The 15,708-nt window shown below is 46.3% G+C and overlaps 1 protein-coding gene across 4 annotated transcripts in view; it reads right to left on the bottom strand.

Moving 5' to 3' along the window:
• plxnb3 (plexin B3) overlaps positions 1–15,708 on the bottom strand; it is a 226,970-nt gene that overhangs the window by 99,471 nt on the left and 111,791 nt on the right. For all 4 annotated transcript variants that reach the window (XR_011671515.1, XM_071373333.1, XM_071373331.1 and 1 more), the window contains exons 2-3: positions 15,260–15,527; positions 9,180–10,094 (exon numbers count right to left, since the gene is read on the bottom strand). Coding sequence is in view for 3 of the 4 variants with exons in the window: in XM_071373333.1 (XP_071229434.1) it covers positions 9,180–10,094; positions 15,260–15,511 (1,167 nt within the window). In the remaining variant the exon portion in view is untranslated. The remainder of the gene's footprint in view (positions 1–9,179; positions 10,095–15,259; positions 15,528–15,708) is intronic.

Raw genomic sequence — 15,708 nt, 5'->3', positions numbered from 1 at the left:
AGGATATACAACACTGTTCATTACTATAGTTACACTGGACCAGGATATACAACACTGTTCATCACTCTGCCAGTTACACTGGAACAGGATATACAACACTGTTCATCACTATAGTTACACTGGACCAGGATATACAACACTGTTCATCACTATAGTTACACTGGACCAGGATATACAACACTGTTCATCACTATAGTTACACTGGACCAGGATATACAACACTGTTCATCACTATAGTTACACTGGACAGGGATATACAACCCTGTTCATCACTCTGACAACTATAGTTACACTGGACCAGGATATACAACACTGTTCATCACTATAGTTACACTGGACCAGGATATACAACCCTGTTCATCACTATAGTTACACTGGACCAGGATATACAACACTGTTCATCACTATAGTTACACTGGACCAGGATATACAACCCTGTTCAACACTATAGTTACACTGGACCAGGATATACAACACTGTTCATCACTATAGTTACACTGGACCAGGATATACAACACTGTTCATCACTATAGTTACACTGGACCAGGATATACAACACTGTTCATCACTATAGTTACACTGGACCAGGATATACAACACTGTTCATTACTATAGTTACACTGGACCAGGATATACAACACTGTTCATCACTCTGACAACTATAGTTACACTGGACCAGGATATACAACACTGTTCATCACTATAGTTACACTGGACCAGGATATACAACACTGTTCATCACTCTGCCAGTTACACTGGACCAGGATATACAACACTGTTCATCACTATAGTTACACTGGACCAGGATATACAACACTGTTCATCACTATAGTTACACTGGACCAGGATATACAACACTGTTCATCACTATAGTTACACTGGACCAGGATATACAACACTGTTCATCACTATAGTTACACTGGACCAGGATATACAACACTGTTCATCACTATAGTTACACTGGACCAGGATATACAACACTGTTCATCACTATAGTTACACTGGACCAGGATATACAACACTGTTCATCACTATAGTTACACTGGACAGGGATATACAACCCTGTTCATCACTCTGACAACTATAGTTACACTGGACCAGGATATACAACACTGTTCATCACTATAGTTACACTGGACCAGGATATACAACCCTGTTCATCACTATAGTTACACTGGACCAGGATATACAACACTGTTCATCACTATAGTTACACTGGACCAGGATATACAACCCTGTTCAACACTATAGTTACACTGGACCAGGATATACAACACTGTTCATCACTATAGTTACACTGGACCAGGATATACAACACTGTTCATCACTATAGTTACACTGGACCAGGATATACAACACTGTTCATCACTATAGTTACACTGGACCAGGATATACAACACTGTTCATTACTATAGTTACACTGGACCAGGATATACAACACTGTTCATCACTCTGACAACTATAGTTACACTGGACCAGGATATACAACACTGTTCATCACTATAGTTACACTGGACCAGGATATACAACACTGTTCATCACTATAGTTACACTGGACCAGGATATACAACACTGTTCATCACCCTGACAACTATAGTTACACTGGACCAGGATATACAACCCTGTTCATCACTATAGTTACACTGGACCAGGATATACAACACTGTTCATTACTATAGTTACACTGGACCAGGATATACAACACTGTTCATCACTCTGCCAGTTACACTGGACCAGGATATACAACACTGTTCATCACTATAGTTACACTGGACCAGGATATACAACACTGTTCATCACTATAGTTACACTGGACCAGGATATACAACACTGTTCATCACTATAGTTACACTGGACCAGGATATACAACCCTGTTCATCACTCTGACAACTATAGTTACACTGGACCAGGATATACAACACTGTTCATCACTATAGTTACACTGGACCAGGATATACAACCCTGTTCATCACTATAGTTACACTGGACCAGGATATACAACACTGTTCATCACTATAGTTACACTGGACCAGGATATACAACACTGTTCATCACTATAGTTACACTGGACCAGGATATACAACACTGTTCATCACCCTGACAACTATAGTTACACTGGACCAGGATATACAACACTGTTCATCACTATAGTTACACTGGACCAGGATATACAACACTGTTCATCACCCTGACAACTATAGTTACACTGGACCAGGATATACAACACTGTTCATCACTATAGTTACACTGGACCAGGATATACAACCCTGTTCATCACTATAGTTACACTGGACCAGGATATACAACACTGTTCATTACTATAGTTACACTGGACCAGGATATGCAACACTGTTCATCACTATAGTTACACTGGACCAGGATATACAACACTGTTCATCACTATAGTTACACTGGACCAGGATATACAACACTGTTCATCACTCTGACAACTATAGTTACACTGGACCAGGATATACAACCCTGTTCATCACTATAGTTACACTGGACCAGGACATGCAACACTGTTCATCACTATAGTTACACTGGACCAGGATATACAACACTGTTCATCACTATAGTTACACTGGACCAGGATATACAACCCTGTTCATCACTATAGTTACACTGGACCAGGATATGCAACACTGTTCATCACTATAGTTACACTGGACCAGGATATACAACACTGTTCATCACTATAGTTACACTGGACCAGGATATACAACACTGTTCATTACTATAGTTACACTGGACCAGGATATACAACACTGTTCATCACTCTGCCAGTTACACTGGACCAGGATATACAACACTGTTCATCACTATAGTTACACTGGACCAGGATATACAACACTGTTCATCACTATAGTTACACTGGACCAGGATATACAACACTGTTCATCACTATAGTTACACTGGACCAGGATATACAACACTGTTCATCACTATAGTTACACTGGACCAGGATATACAACCCTGTTCATCACTCTGACAACTATAGTTACACTGGACCAGGATATACAACACTGTTCATCACTATAGTTACACTGGACCAGGATATACAACCCTGTTCATCACTATAGTTACACTGGACCAGGATATACAACACTGTTCATCACTATAGTTACACTGGACCAGGATATACAACCCTGTTCATCACTATAGTTACACTGGACCAGGATATACAACACTGTTCATCACTATAGTTACACTGGACCAGGATATACAACACTGTTCATCACTATAGTTACACTGGACCAGGATATACAACACTGTTCATCACTATAGTTACACTGGACCAGGATATACAACACTGTTCATTACTATAGTTACACTGGACCAGGATATACAACACTGTTCATCACTATAGTTACACTGGACCAGGATATACAACACTGTTCATCACTATAGTTACACTGGACCAGGATATACAACACTGTTCATCACCCTGACAACTATAGTTACACTGGACCAGGATATACAACCCTGTTCATCACTATAGTTACACTGGACCAGGATATACAACACTGTTCATTACTATAGTTACACTGGACCAGGATATACAACACTGTTCATCACCCTGACCACTCTAGTTACACTGGACCAGGATATACAACCCTGTTCATCACTATAGTTACACTGGACCAGGATATACAACACTGTTCATTACTATAGTTACACTGGACCAGGATATACAACACTGTTCATCACTATAGTTACACTGGACCAGGATATACAACACTGTTCATCACTATAGTTACACTGGACCAGGATATACAACACTGTTCATCACTATAGTTACACTGGACCAGGATATACAACCCTGTTCATCACTCTGACAACTATAGTTACACTGGACCAGGATATACAACCCTGTTCATCACTATAGTTACACTGGACCAGGATATACAACACTGTTCATCACTATAGTTACACTGGACCAGGATATACAACACTGTTCATCACTATAGTTACACTGGACCAGGATATACAACACTGTTCATCACTATAGTTACACTGGACCAGGATATACAACACTGTTCATCACTATAGTTACACTGGACCAGGATATACAACACTGTTCATCACTATAGTTACACTGGACCAGGATATACAACACTGTTCATCACTATAGTTACACTGGACCAGGATATACAACACTGTTCATCACTATAGTTACACTGGACCAGGATATACAACACTGTTCATCACTATAGTTACACTGGACCAGGATATACAACACTGTTCATCACCCTGACAAGTATAGTTACACTGGACCAGGATATACAACCCTGTTCATCACTATAGTTACACTGGACCAGGATATACAACACTGTTCATTACTATAGTTACACTGGACCAGGATATACAACACTGTTCATCACCCTGACAACTATAGTTACACTGGACCAGGATATACAACCCTGTTCATCACTATAGTTACACTGGACCAGGATATACAACACTGTTCATTGACACTATAGTTACACTGGACCAGGATATACAACACTGTTCATCACTATAGTTACACTGGACCAGGATATACAACACTGTTCATCACTATAGTTACACTGGACCAGGATATACAACACTGTTCATCACTATAGTTACACTGGACCAGGATATACAACACTGTTCATCACTATAGTTACACTGGACCAGGATATACAACACTGTTCATCACTATAGTTACACTGGACCAGGATATACAACACTGTTCATCACTATAGTTACACTGGACCAGGATATACAACACTGTTCATCACTATAGTTACACTGGACCAGGATATACAACACTGTTTATGGATCTAACATCACAATATTAGTCTGTTTTATAGAAACATGGTGCCGGTGACCCCAATATAGATGGGGGGTGGGGGCTTCTGAGAGGTCACTGCATTTTTGTGTGTGTGTGTGTGTGTGTGTGTGTGTGTGTGTGTGTGTGTGTGTGTGTGTGTTCTGAAAGCACTCAGGATTAGAGGCAGTGAGAGCAGCTGGACTTAATCTGCACCAGCACAGAGGCAGCTGTCACTCACAAAGAGACAGAGAGACCGACAGACAGACATAGAAAGACGGAGAGAGAGACAGGCAAGAAACAGACAAAGACAGATGGACAGAGAAAGACAGACACAGACACAGAGACAGACAGAGAGAGAGACAGACAGACACAGAGACAGAGAAACAGAGAGACACAGAGACAGACAGAGCCACAGACAGACAGACACAGACAGCCACAGACAGAGAGACAGACAGAGAGAGAGACATAGACACAGACAGAGAGACAGAGACAAAGAGAGAGAGAGACAGACAGAGACAAAGAGAGAGAGACAGACAGAGACAAAGAGAGAGAGACAAAGAGAGAGAGACAGACAGAGACAAAGAGAGAGAGACAAAGAGAGAGAGACAGACAGAGACAAAGAGAGAGAGAGACAGACAGAGATGGAAAGAGGGACATACAGAGACATAGACACAGACAGATAGAGACAGACAGACCAGAAATCCTTTCACCAGTGGCATAGCTAGCTAACCCTAATCTGAGTTAAGCAACTCAGAGGCCACTCATAGGTACCTAGGTAATGGTCCCATCATCCTCTCTGATCACCTGTAATAGGTGTTAAACCTACGTAGTCTCCTCTATCCACTTAGACTATTACCGCTGCTATACCGCTGCTATACCGCTGCTTACCGCTGCTATACTGCTGCTTACTGCTGCTATACCGCTGTTATACCGCTGCTATACCGCTGCTATACCGCTGTTATACCGCTGCTTTACCGCTGTTATACCGCTGCTTAATGCTGCTATACCGCTGCTATACCGCTGTTATACCGCTGCTATACTGCTGCTTACTGCTGCTATACCGCTGTTATACCGCTGCTATACCGCTGCTATACTGCTGCTTACTGCTGCTATACCGCTGTTATACTGCTGCTATACCGCTGCTATACCGCTGCTTACCGCTGCTATACTGCTGCTTACTGCTGCTATACCGCTGTTATACCGCTGCTATACCGCTGCTATACCGCTGTTATACCGCTGCTTTACCGCTGTTATACCGCTGCTTAATGCTGCTATACCGCTGCTATACCGCTGTTATACCGCTGCTATACCGCTGCTATACCGCTGTTATACCGCTGCTTGATGCTGCTATACCGCTGCTATACCGCTGTTATACCGCTGCTATACTGCTGCTTACTGCTGCTATACCGCTGTTATACCGCTGCTTTACCGCTGTTATACCGCTGCTTTACCGCTGTTATACCGCTGCTATACCGCTGCTATACCGCTGCTATACCGCTGTTATACCGCTGCTATACCGCTGCTTACTGCTGCTATACCGCTGCTATACCGCTGCTTACCGCTGTTATACCGCTGCTATACCGCTGCTATACCGCTGCTATAACGCTGCTTACCGCTGTTATACCGCTGCTTTACCGCTGTTATACCGCTGCTATACCGCTGCTTACCGCTGTTATACCGCTGCTATACCGCTGCTATACCGCTGTTATACCGCTGCTATACCGCTGCTATAACGCTGCTTACCGCTGTTATACCGCTGCTTTACCGCTGTTATACCGCTGCTATACCGCTGCTATACCGCTGCTATACCGCTGCTTACCGCTGTTATACCGCTGCTATACCGCTGCTTACTGCTGCTATACCGCTGCTATACCGCTGCTTACCGCTGTTATACCGCTGCTATACCGCTGCTATACCGCTGTTATACCGCTGCTATACCGCTGCTTAATGCTGCTATACCGCTGCTATACCGCTGTTATACCGCTGCTATACCGCTGCTATAACGCTGCTTACCGCTGTTATACCGCTGCTTTACCGCTGTTATACCGCTGCTATACCGCTGCTATACCGCTGCTATACCGCTGCTTACCGCTGCTTACTGCTGCTATACCGCTGCTATACCGCTGCTTACCGCTGTTATACCGCTGCTATACCGCTGTTATACCGCTGTTATACCGCTGTTATACCGCTGCTATACCGCTGCTTAATGCTGCTATACCGCTGCTATACCGCTGCTTAATGCTGCTATACCGCTGCTATACCGCTGCTATACCGCTGTTTACCGCTGTTTACCGCTGCTATACCGCTGTTATACCGCTGTTATAACGCTGCTATACCGCTGCTATACCGCTGTTATACCGCTGCTATACCGCTGTTTACCGCTGTTTACCGCTGCTATACCGCTGCTATACCGCTGTTATACCGCTGCTATACCGCTGTTATACCGCTGTTATACCGCTGCTATACCGCTGTTTACCGCTGCTATACCGCTGTTATAACGCTGCTATACCGCTGATATACCGCTGCTATACCGCTGCTTTACCGCTGCTATACCGCTGCTATACCGCTGCTATACCGCTGTTATACCGCTGCTAAATGCTGCTATACCGCTGCTATACCGCTGCTTAATGCTGCTATACCGCTGCTATACCGCTGCTATACCGCTGCTTAATGCTGCTATACCGCTGCTATACCGCTGTTATACCGCTGCTATACCGCTGTTATACCGCTGCTATACCGCTGCTTAATGCTGCTATACCGCTGTTATACCGCTGCTATACCGCTGCTTAATGCTGCTATACCGCTGTTATACCGCTGCTATACCGCTGTTATACCGCTGCTATACCGCTGCTTAATGCTGCTATACCGCTGTTATACCGCTGCTATACCGCTGCTTAATGCTGCTATACCGCTGCTATACCGCTGTTATACCGCTGCTATACCGCTGTTATACCGCTGCTATACCGCTGCTTACTGCTGCTATACCGCTGCTATACCGCTGCTTACCGCTGTTATACCGCTGCTATACCGCTGCTATACCGCTGTTATACCGCTGCTATACCGCTGCTTAATGCTGCTATACCGCTGCTATACCGCTGTTATACCGCTGCTATACCGCTGCTATAACGCTGCTTACCGCTGTTATACCGCTGCTTTACCGCTGTTATACCGCTGCTATACCGCTGCTATACCGCTGCTTACCGCTGTTATACCGCTGCTATACCGCTGCTTACTGCTGCTATACCGCTGCTATACCGCTGCTTACCGCTGTTATACCGCTGCTATACCGCTGCTATACCGCTGTTATACCGCTGCTATACCGCTGCTTAATGCTGCTATACCGCTGCTATACCGCTGCTTAATGCTGCTATACCGCTGCTATACCGCTGCTATACCGCTGTTTACCGCTGTTTACCGCTGCTATACCGCTGTTATACCGCTGTTATAACGCTGCTATACCGCTGCTATACCGCTGTTATACCGCTGCTATACCGCTGTTTACCGCTGTTTACCGCTGCTATACCGCTGCTATACCGCTGTTATACCGCTGCTATACCGCTGTTATACCGCTGCTATACCGCTGTTTACCGCTGCTATACCGCTGTTATAACGCTGCTATACCGCTGATATACCGCTGCTATACCGCTGCTTTACCGCTGCTATACCGCTGCTATACCGCTGCTATACCGCTGTTATACCGCTGCTAAATGCTGCTATACTGCTGCTATACCGCTGCTTAATGCTGCTATACCGCTGCTATACCGCTGCTTAATGCTGCTATACCGCTGTTATACCGCTGCTTAATGCTGCTATACCGCTGTTATACCGCTGCTATACCGCTGCTTGCTATGCTGCTATACCGCTGCTATACCGCTGCTTAATGCTGCTATACCGCTGCTATACCGCTGCTATACCGCTGTTATACCGCTGTTATACCGCTGCTTAATGCTGCTATACCGCTGTTACACCGCTGCTTAATGCTGCTATACTGCTCCATTAGGTTCAGTAGTAGGAGATGTATCCTGTGTTTAGGTCAGGGATGACTGCAGGCTTTTGTTCCAGCCAAGCATAGTAACACATCTAATCTAATCAATACTTATATTGGTACAATCAGGGGGATTAACATACACACTGACCTGCTGCGGATAAGAGTGGTCAACCGTGTGTGTACCTGTGTGTGTGTGTGTACCTGTGTGTGTACCTGTGCGTGTACCTGTGCGTGTGTGTGTGTGCGTGTGTGTGTGTGTGTGTGTACCTGTGTGTGTGTGTATCTGTGTGTGTGTGTACCTGTGTGTGTGTGTGTGTGTGTGTGTGTGTGTGTGTGTGTGTGTGTGTGTGTGTGTGTGTGTGTGTGTGTGTGTGTGTGTGTGTCTCTAGTTACCTTGGGCAGGCGTAGACACTTGGACGACACCTCATACTCTATGTATGCCTCCTCATGTCCCGTCCTTCCTCTTCCTCCCTCTGTATAACACAGCTCCTGGGCCCTCTGCAGCGCCGCATCCAGCTCTGACATCTCGTAAACACACAGCGCCGAGCGACCGGTCGCCGTGGGCGTCGACGCCTGCCCCGCCGCCATGGCAACGAACAGCGCCGGTCGCCCCTGGTGTTTGGCGAGGGTAGCCCCCTGGGCGAGGTTGTAACCGCCGGAACATTCCAACGGAACCTCCACGTAGGAGTAGAAGCTCCGGTCCCCGGCGCAGAGACGAGAAACGTAAGTCCGGTACTCCTTCCTGTGCCACATATCCCTCCGCGAGAACAGGAAGTAGACGTGGTCGCTGTGGTTAAACGCTGATATGAAGTTGTTGTTGTACTCGGAGTAGCTCCCGACGACCAGCTTCCCTAGTTCTTCGTCTTGAGAGAAGGCCTGACGGGCGGGGGAGGAGCTGGGGGACAGACGGCGCGTTGTGATTGGTGGGATGTCGCTGGGGCCTTTACTAGTGTAGCCACGCCCCACTAGCATCAGCCCCACCCCCTTCTGGTTCAAGATCACGCCCACGGTGGAGACGCGGGGGTCGTTGGCGGCAACGTACTGCGTGTCCACCGGGTTGGACGTCTGATAGAGCACCTCGGACACATTACCCAGACTCCTCTTGTCACAGATACCCTGGAACAATGTCCCGCACACGATCAGGCTCCTTGCCCCGACCTCTGACCCCACCGCGTCCACGCCTTCCTCCAGGAGCAGGATCTTATTGGTGTTGGGGGTGACCCGGGCGGTGGGGCAGTCCTTGGGGACTATGGGGGGCAGGCATTCAGGACTATCTAGCTTGGGGCCAGTCTGACTGGAGGACAGCACCTAGGACAAGAGATAACACAGAGTAATGAGATAACACAAGAGACAGGGGACTAGAGATAACACAGAGTAATGGTGGGTAGGGCGGCCGGCAGCCTAGCGGATAGTGCTTTGGGCCAGTAAACCGAAAGGTCTCTGGTTCAAATCCCAGATCCAACAAGGTGAAAAATATTGTCGTTGTGCCCTTGAGCAAAGCATTTAAACCGTAATTGCTCCAGTAAGTGGCTCTGGAAAAGAGCGTCTGCTAAGTGACTGAAATGTATAAATTAAAACAGATTCGTTTTATTGGCAGCCTATTCCCTCTATAGAGTGAACTACTGTTGATCAGGGCTCAAAGGGTCCATTGTAAAAGGAATAGGGTGCCATTTTAGGACAAAGCCATTGTTTGCGTTCACAGAACCGGTCAAAAGAAACTCTTACATAAACACAGACAACATATAGGACTGGTTTCCCAGACACAGGCTAAACGCAGTACTAGACTAAAACGTAAGCTCAATGGATAATCTCCATTGAAAGTGCTTTTTTAGTCCATTTAGTCTTAATCTGTGTCTGGTAAACCAGTACATAGAGAACCAGGGCTCAAAGAACCAGGGCCCAGAGAGCCAGGGCCCAGAGAGCCAAGGCCCAGGGCCCTAAAATCTGCATAAAAACAATATGCGAATTTTCCCACCAGAGATGTTTCCATCAAATTGACTTGTTGCGGATAAAATAATGTGTGATGACGTAGTGCCACATTAGCATAACTTTTGCGGTTAAATTCTCAGGTACCGAATAAAACACTCCAAGTGAAATGGGTTTTACACTCTACTGTTGGTTCTCTAACAAAACATGTTTATATAGCGAGTGTGCCCACTGGTACTGTCATGATGAGGTGCTGTTGGCTAGAGGGCACCTATAGTCTACTACATGATGAGGTGCTGTTGACTAGAGGGCACCTATAACCTACTACATGATGAGGTGCTGTTGGCTAGAGGGCACCTATAACCTACTACATGATGAGGTGCTGTTGGCTAGAGGGCACCTATAGTCTACTACATGATGAGGTGCTGTTGACTAGAGGGCACCTATAACCTACTACATGATGAGGTGCTGTTGGCTAGAGGGCACCTATAACCTACTACATGATGAGGTGCTGTTGGCTAGAGGGCACCTATAACCTAATACATGATGAGGTGCTGTTGGCTAGAGGACACCTATAGTCTACTACATGATGAGGTGCTGTTGGCTAGAGGGCACCTATAACCTACTACATGATGAGGTGCTGTTGACTAGAGGGCACCTATAACCTACTACATGATGAGGTGCTGTTGGCTAGAGGGCACCTATAGTCTACTACATGATGAGGTGCTGTTGACTAGAGGGCACCTATAACCTACTACATGATGAGGTGCTGTTGGCTAGAGGGCACCTATAGTCTACTACATGATGAGGTGCTGTTGGCTAGAGGGCACCTATAACCTACTACATGATGAGGTGCTGTTGGCTAGAGGGCACCTATAGTCTACTACATGATGAGGTGCTGTTGACTAGAGGGCACCTATAACCTACTACATGATGAGGTGCTGTTGGCTAGAGGGCACCTATAACCTACTACATGATGAGGTGCTGTTGGCTAGAGGGCACCTATAACCTAATACATGATGAGGTGCTGTTGGCTAGAGGACACCTATAGTCTACTACATGATGAGGTGCTGTTGGCTAGAGGGCACCTATAACCTACTACATGATGAGGTGCTGTTGACTAGAGGGCACCTATAACCTACTACATGATGAGGTGCTGTTGGCTAGAGGGCACCTATAACCTACTACATGATGAGGTGCTGTTGACTAGAGGGCACCTATAACCTACTACATGATGAGGTGCTGTTGGCTAGAGGGCACCTATAACCTAATACATGATGAGGTGCTGTTGGCTAGAGGACACCTATAGTCTACTACATGATGAGGTGCTGTTGGCTAGAGGGCACCTATAACCTACTACATGATGAGGTGCTGTTGGCTAGAGGGCACCTATAACCTACTACATGATGAGGTGCTGTTGGCTAGAGGACACCTATAGTCTACTACATGATGAGGTGCTGTTGGCTAGAGGGCACCTATAACCTACTACATGATGAGGTGCTGTTGGCTAGAGGGCACCTATAGTCTACTACATGATGAGGTGCTGTTGACTAGAGGGCACCTATAACCTACTACATGATGAGGTGCTGTTGACTAGAGGGCACCTATAACCTACTACATGATGAGGTGCTGTTGGCTAGAGGGCACCTATAGTCTACTACATGATGAGGTGCTGTTGACTAGAGGGCACCTATAACCTACTGGTACTGTCATGATGAGGTGCTGTTGGCTAGAGGGCACCTATAACCTACTACATGATGAGGTGCTGTTGACTAGAGGGCACCTATAACCTACTACATGATGAGGTGCTGTTGGCTAGAGGGCACCTATAGTCTACTACATGATGAGGTGCTGTTGACTAGAGGGCACCTATAACCTACTACATGATGAGGTGCTGTTGGCTAGAGGGCACCTATAGTCTACTACATGATGAGGTGCTGTTGGCTAGAGGGCACCTATAGTCTACTACATGATGAGGTGCTGTTGACTAGAGGGCACCTATAACCTACTGGTACTGTCATGATGAGGTGCTGTTGGCTAGAGGGCACCTATAACCTACTACATGATGAGGTGCTGCTGTTGGCTAGAGGGCACCTATAACCTACTACATGATGAGGTGCTGTTGACTAGAGGGCACCTATAGCCTACTACATGATGAGGTGCTATTGGCTAGAGGGCACCTATAACCTACTACATGATGAGGTGCTGTTGGCTAGAGGGCACCTATAACCTACTACATGATGAGGTGCTGTTGGCTAGAGGGCACCTATAGTCTACTACATGATGAGGTGCTGTTGACTAGAGGGCACCTATAGTCTACTACATGATGAGGTGCTGTTGGCTAGAGGGCACCTATAACCCACTGGTACTGTCATGATGAGGTGCTGTTGGCTAGAGGGCACCTATAGTCTACTACATGATGAGGTGCTGTTGGCTAGAGGGCACCTATAACCTACTACATGATGAGGTGCTGTTGGCTAGAGGGCACCTATAACCTACTACATGATGAGGTGCTGTTGGCTAGAGGGCACCTATAACCTACTACATGATGAGGTGCTGTTGACTAGAGGGCACCTATAACCTACTACATGATGAGGTGCTGTTGACTAGAGGGCACCTATAACCTACTACATGATGAGGTGCTGTTGGCTAGAGGGCACCTATAACCTACTACATGATGAGGTGCTGTTGGCTAGAGGGCACCTACAGTCTACTACATGATGAGGTGCTGTTGGCTAGAGGGCACCTATAACCTACTACATGATGAGGTGCTGTTGGCTAGAGGGCACCTATAACCTACTACATGATGAGGTGCTGTTGGCTAGAGGGCACCTATAACCTACTACATGATGAGGTGCTGTTGGCTAGAGGGCACCTATAACCTACTACATGATGAGGTGCTGTTGACTAGAGGGCACCTATAACCTACTACATGATGAGGTGCTGTTGGCTAGAGGGCACCTATAACCTACTACATGATGAGGTGCTGTTGACTAGAGGGCACCTATAACCTACTACATGATGAGGTGCTGTTGGCTAGAGGGCACCTATAACCTACTACATGATGAGGTGCTGTTGGCTAGAGGGCACCTATAGCCTACTACATGATGAGAATACTATGGATTATTTGTATTTGTCAAACGGCAGTCAAGCATCGATCATCGAACAGAATAAGACCCTCGATATTTATTGGACAGGATTATCAAGATCATCACCGTGTACTTTCACCACCCTGTGAAGTTCCTCAGAATGTATTTATTTAATTTATTCTGTAGTTTAATAAACTGCATGCTCTCCCAACGAGTCGTAGTGGGAGGACAGCACGACGTTATCACCTGACGATATGATGGTTACTATATCAATATTTGCCCATAAAAGCTTTTCCACTGATATTTCTCGCATTAATTATTTTAATGCGAGAAATCCCACCTTCGCCTATATTATTTTGTTCTGTCGACATTTGAAAAGTTTCTAGAAAAATTTTCTGTTTTCATCAGGCCTGCCAATTAAATGTTTTATCCGTCATGTGCTTTACTCGCATAAAAAGGTTGGATGGCAACCTGGTTACGGAAAGCGTTTTTCCATCCCGAAAATGTATTAAATAAATATTATCTTACACTGTTTGGACAAAAAAACGCTTAGGCAGCCCAGCCAGGCACTACAACGCCAGGAAAATTCCTGAATGTGTATATATTTTGAATTACTATTTTTTAACACAAAACAATATATTTAAATCAGTATCAAATGAAGGGGATGAAGGGGAAGGCGACACAATCTTTGTGAGATAGAATTGAATTGAATAGAGGGAATATGATTTCATTGGTCCTCAACTCGTGGTTCAGTCCTTTCATTCAGGGTAAATGGAGTTAGCCCTGAGTTAGCCTGCCCTGGAGCAAGTTAGCCCTGAGTTAGCCTGCCCTGGAGCAAGTTAGCCCTGAGTTAGCCTGCCCTGGAGTAAGTTAGCCCTGAGTTAGCCTGCCCTGGAGTAAGTTAGCCCTGAGTTAGCCTGCCCTGGAGAAGGTTAGCCCTGAGTTAGCCTGCCCCGGAGCAAGTTAGCCCTGAGTTAGCCTGCCCTGGAGCAAGTTAGCCCTGAGTTAGCCTGCCCTGGAGCAGGTTAGACCTGAGTTAGCCTGCCCCGGAGCAAGTTAGCCCTGAGTTAGCTTGCCCTGGAGCAGGTTAGTTCTGAATGCAGGATAAATTGAGTTAGCCCTGAGTTAGCCTGCCCTGGACCAGGTTAGTTCTGAATGCAGGATAGTGGAGTGAGCCCTGAGTTAGCCTGCCCTGGCGCAGGTTAGTTCTGAATGCAGGATAGTGCAGTTAGCCTGCCCTGGTGCAAGTTAGTGAGCCACTTTCTTGGTACCGGTTATCCCGAGTTGAACTCAGAGTTGACCAACGTTACCTGGCCAACTCCTCAACCTGCTTGGTAGGATAGGGCTCTGTTCTATTCATTGTATTTCTATGCATTTCAGTCTATCCCATAAGCCAAACATCCAGATGGATAACTATGGAAAAACTGGAGCCAGTTGATTAAAAGACATTGTAATTACCTGGAGGTCAGGAGAGAGATGGTAGAGATGGTTGACCGCCCCCACGTACAGATGACCAGACCTGAGGTCCAGGAGGAGGTGGTTGAGGGGAGATCCATCCAGGGAGAGGCGAGGGAAGGCCTGCCCAGCGGGAGAGGCCTTCTCTGGGTTAGGGTCCAGCTGGGGCTGGGTCAGGGCCTGTGGAAGATGCAGCAGTACCAGACACCACCAGCAGGTGGCGAGGGGGAGCAGAGGGGGAACAGCAGCTGGCATGGCACCCCCTTACCTGCTGGAAAAGAGAGAAGAAGAGGATGAGGATGAGGAAGAGAGAGAGAGAGAGAGAGGAGTGTTTTCCTCTGAGGATACTAACCACTATATACCCACAGACACACTTCACTGCCTGCATATCTCTGTCTCTCACTCAAACACACAAAGACTTCCCCCTTGCTTCAAACACTTTCTTTTGTTCT

Source organism: Salvelinus alpinus, chromosome 28 (genome assembly GCF_045679555.1).
Source record: "Salvelinus alpinus chromosome 28, SLU_Salpinus.1, whole genome shotgun sequence".
NCBI lineage: Eukaryota > Metazoa > Chordata > Actinopteri > Salmoniformes > Salmonidae > Salvelinus > Salvelinus alpinus.
Note: the sequence above shows the minus strand (reverse complement) of the source record. Positions and strands in the feature narration are given on the sequence as shown.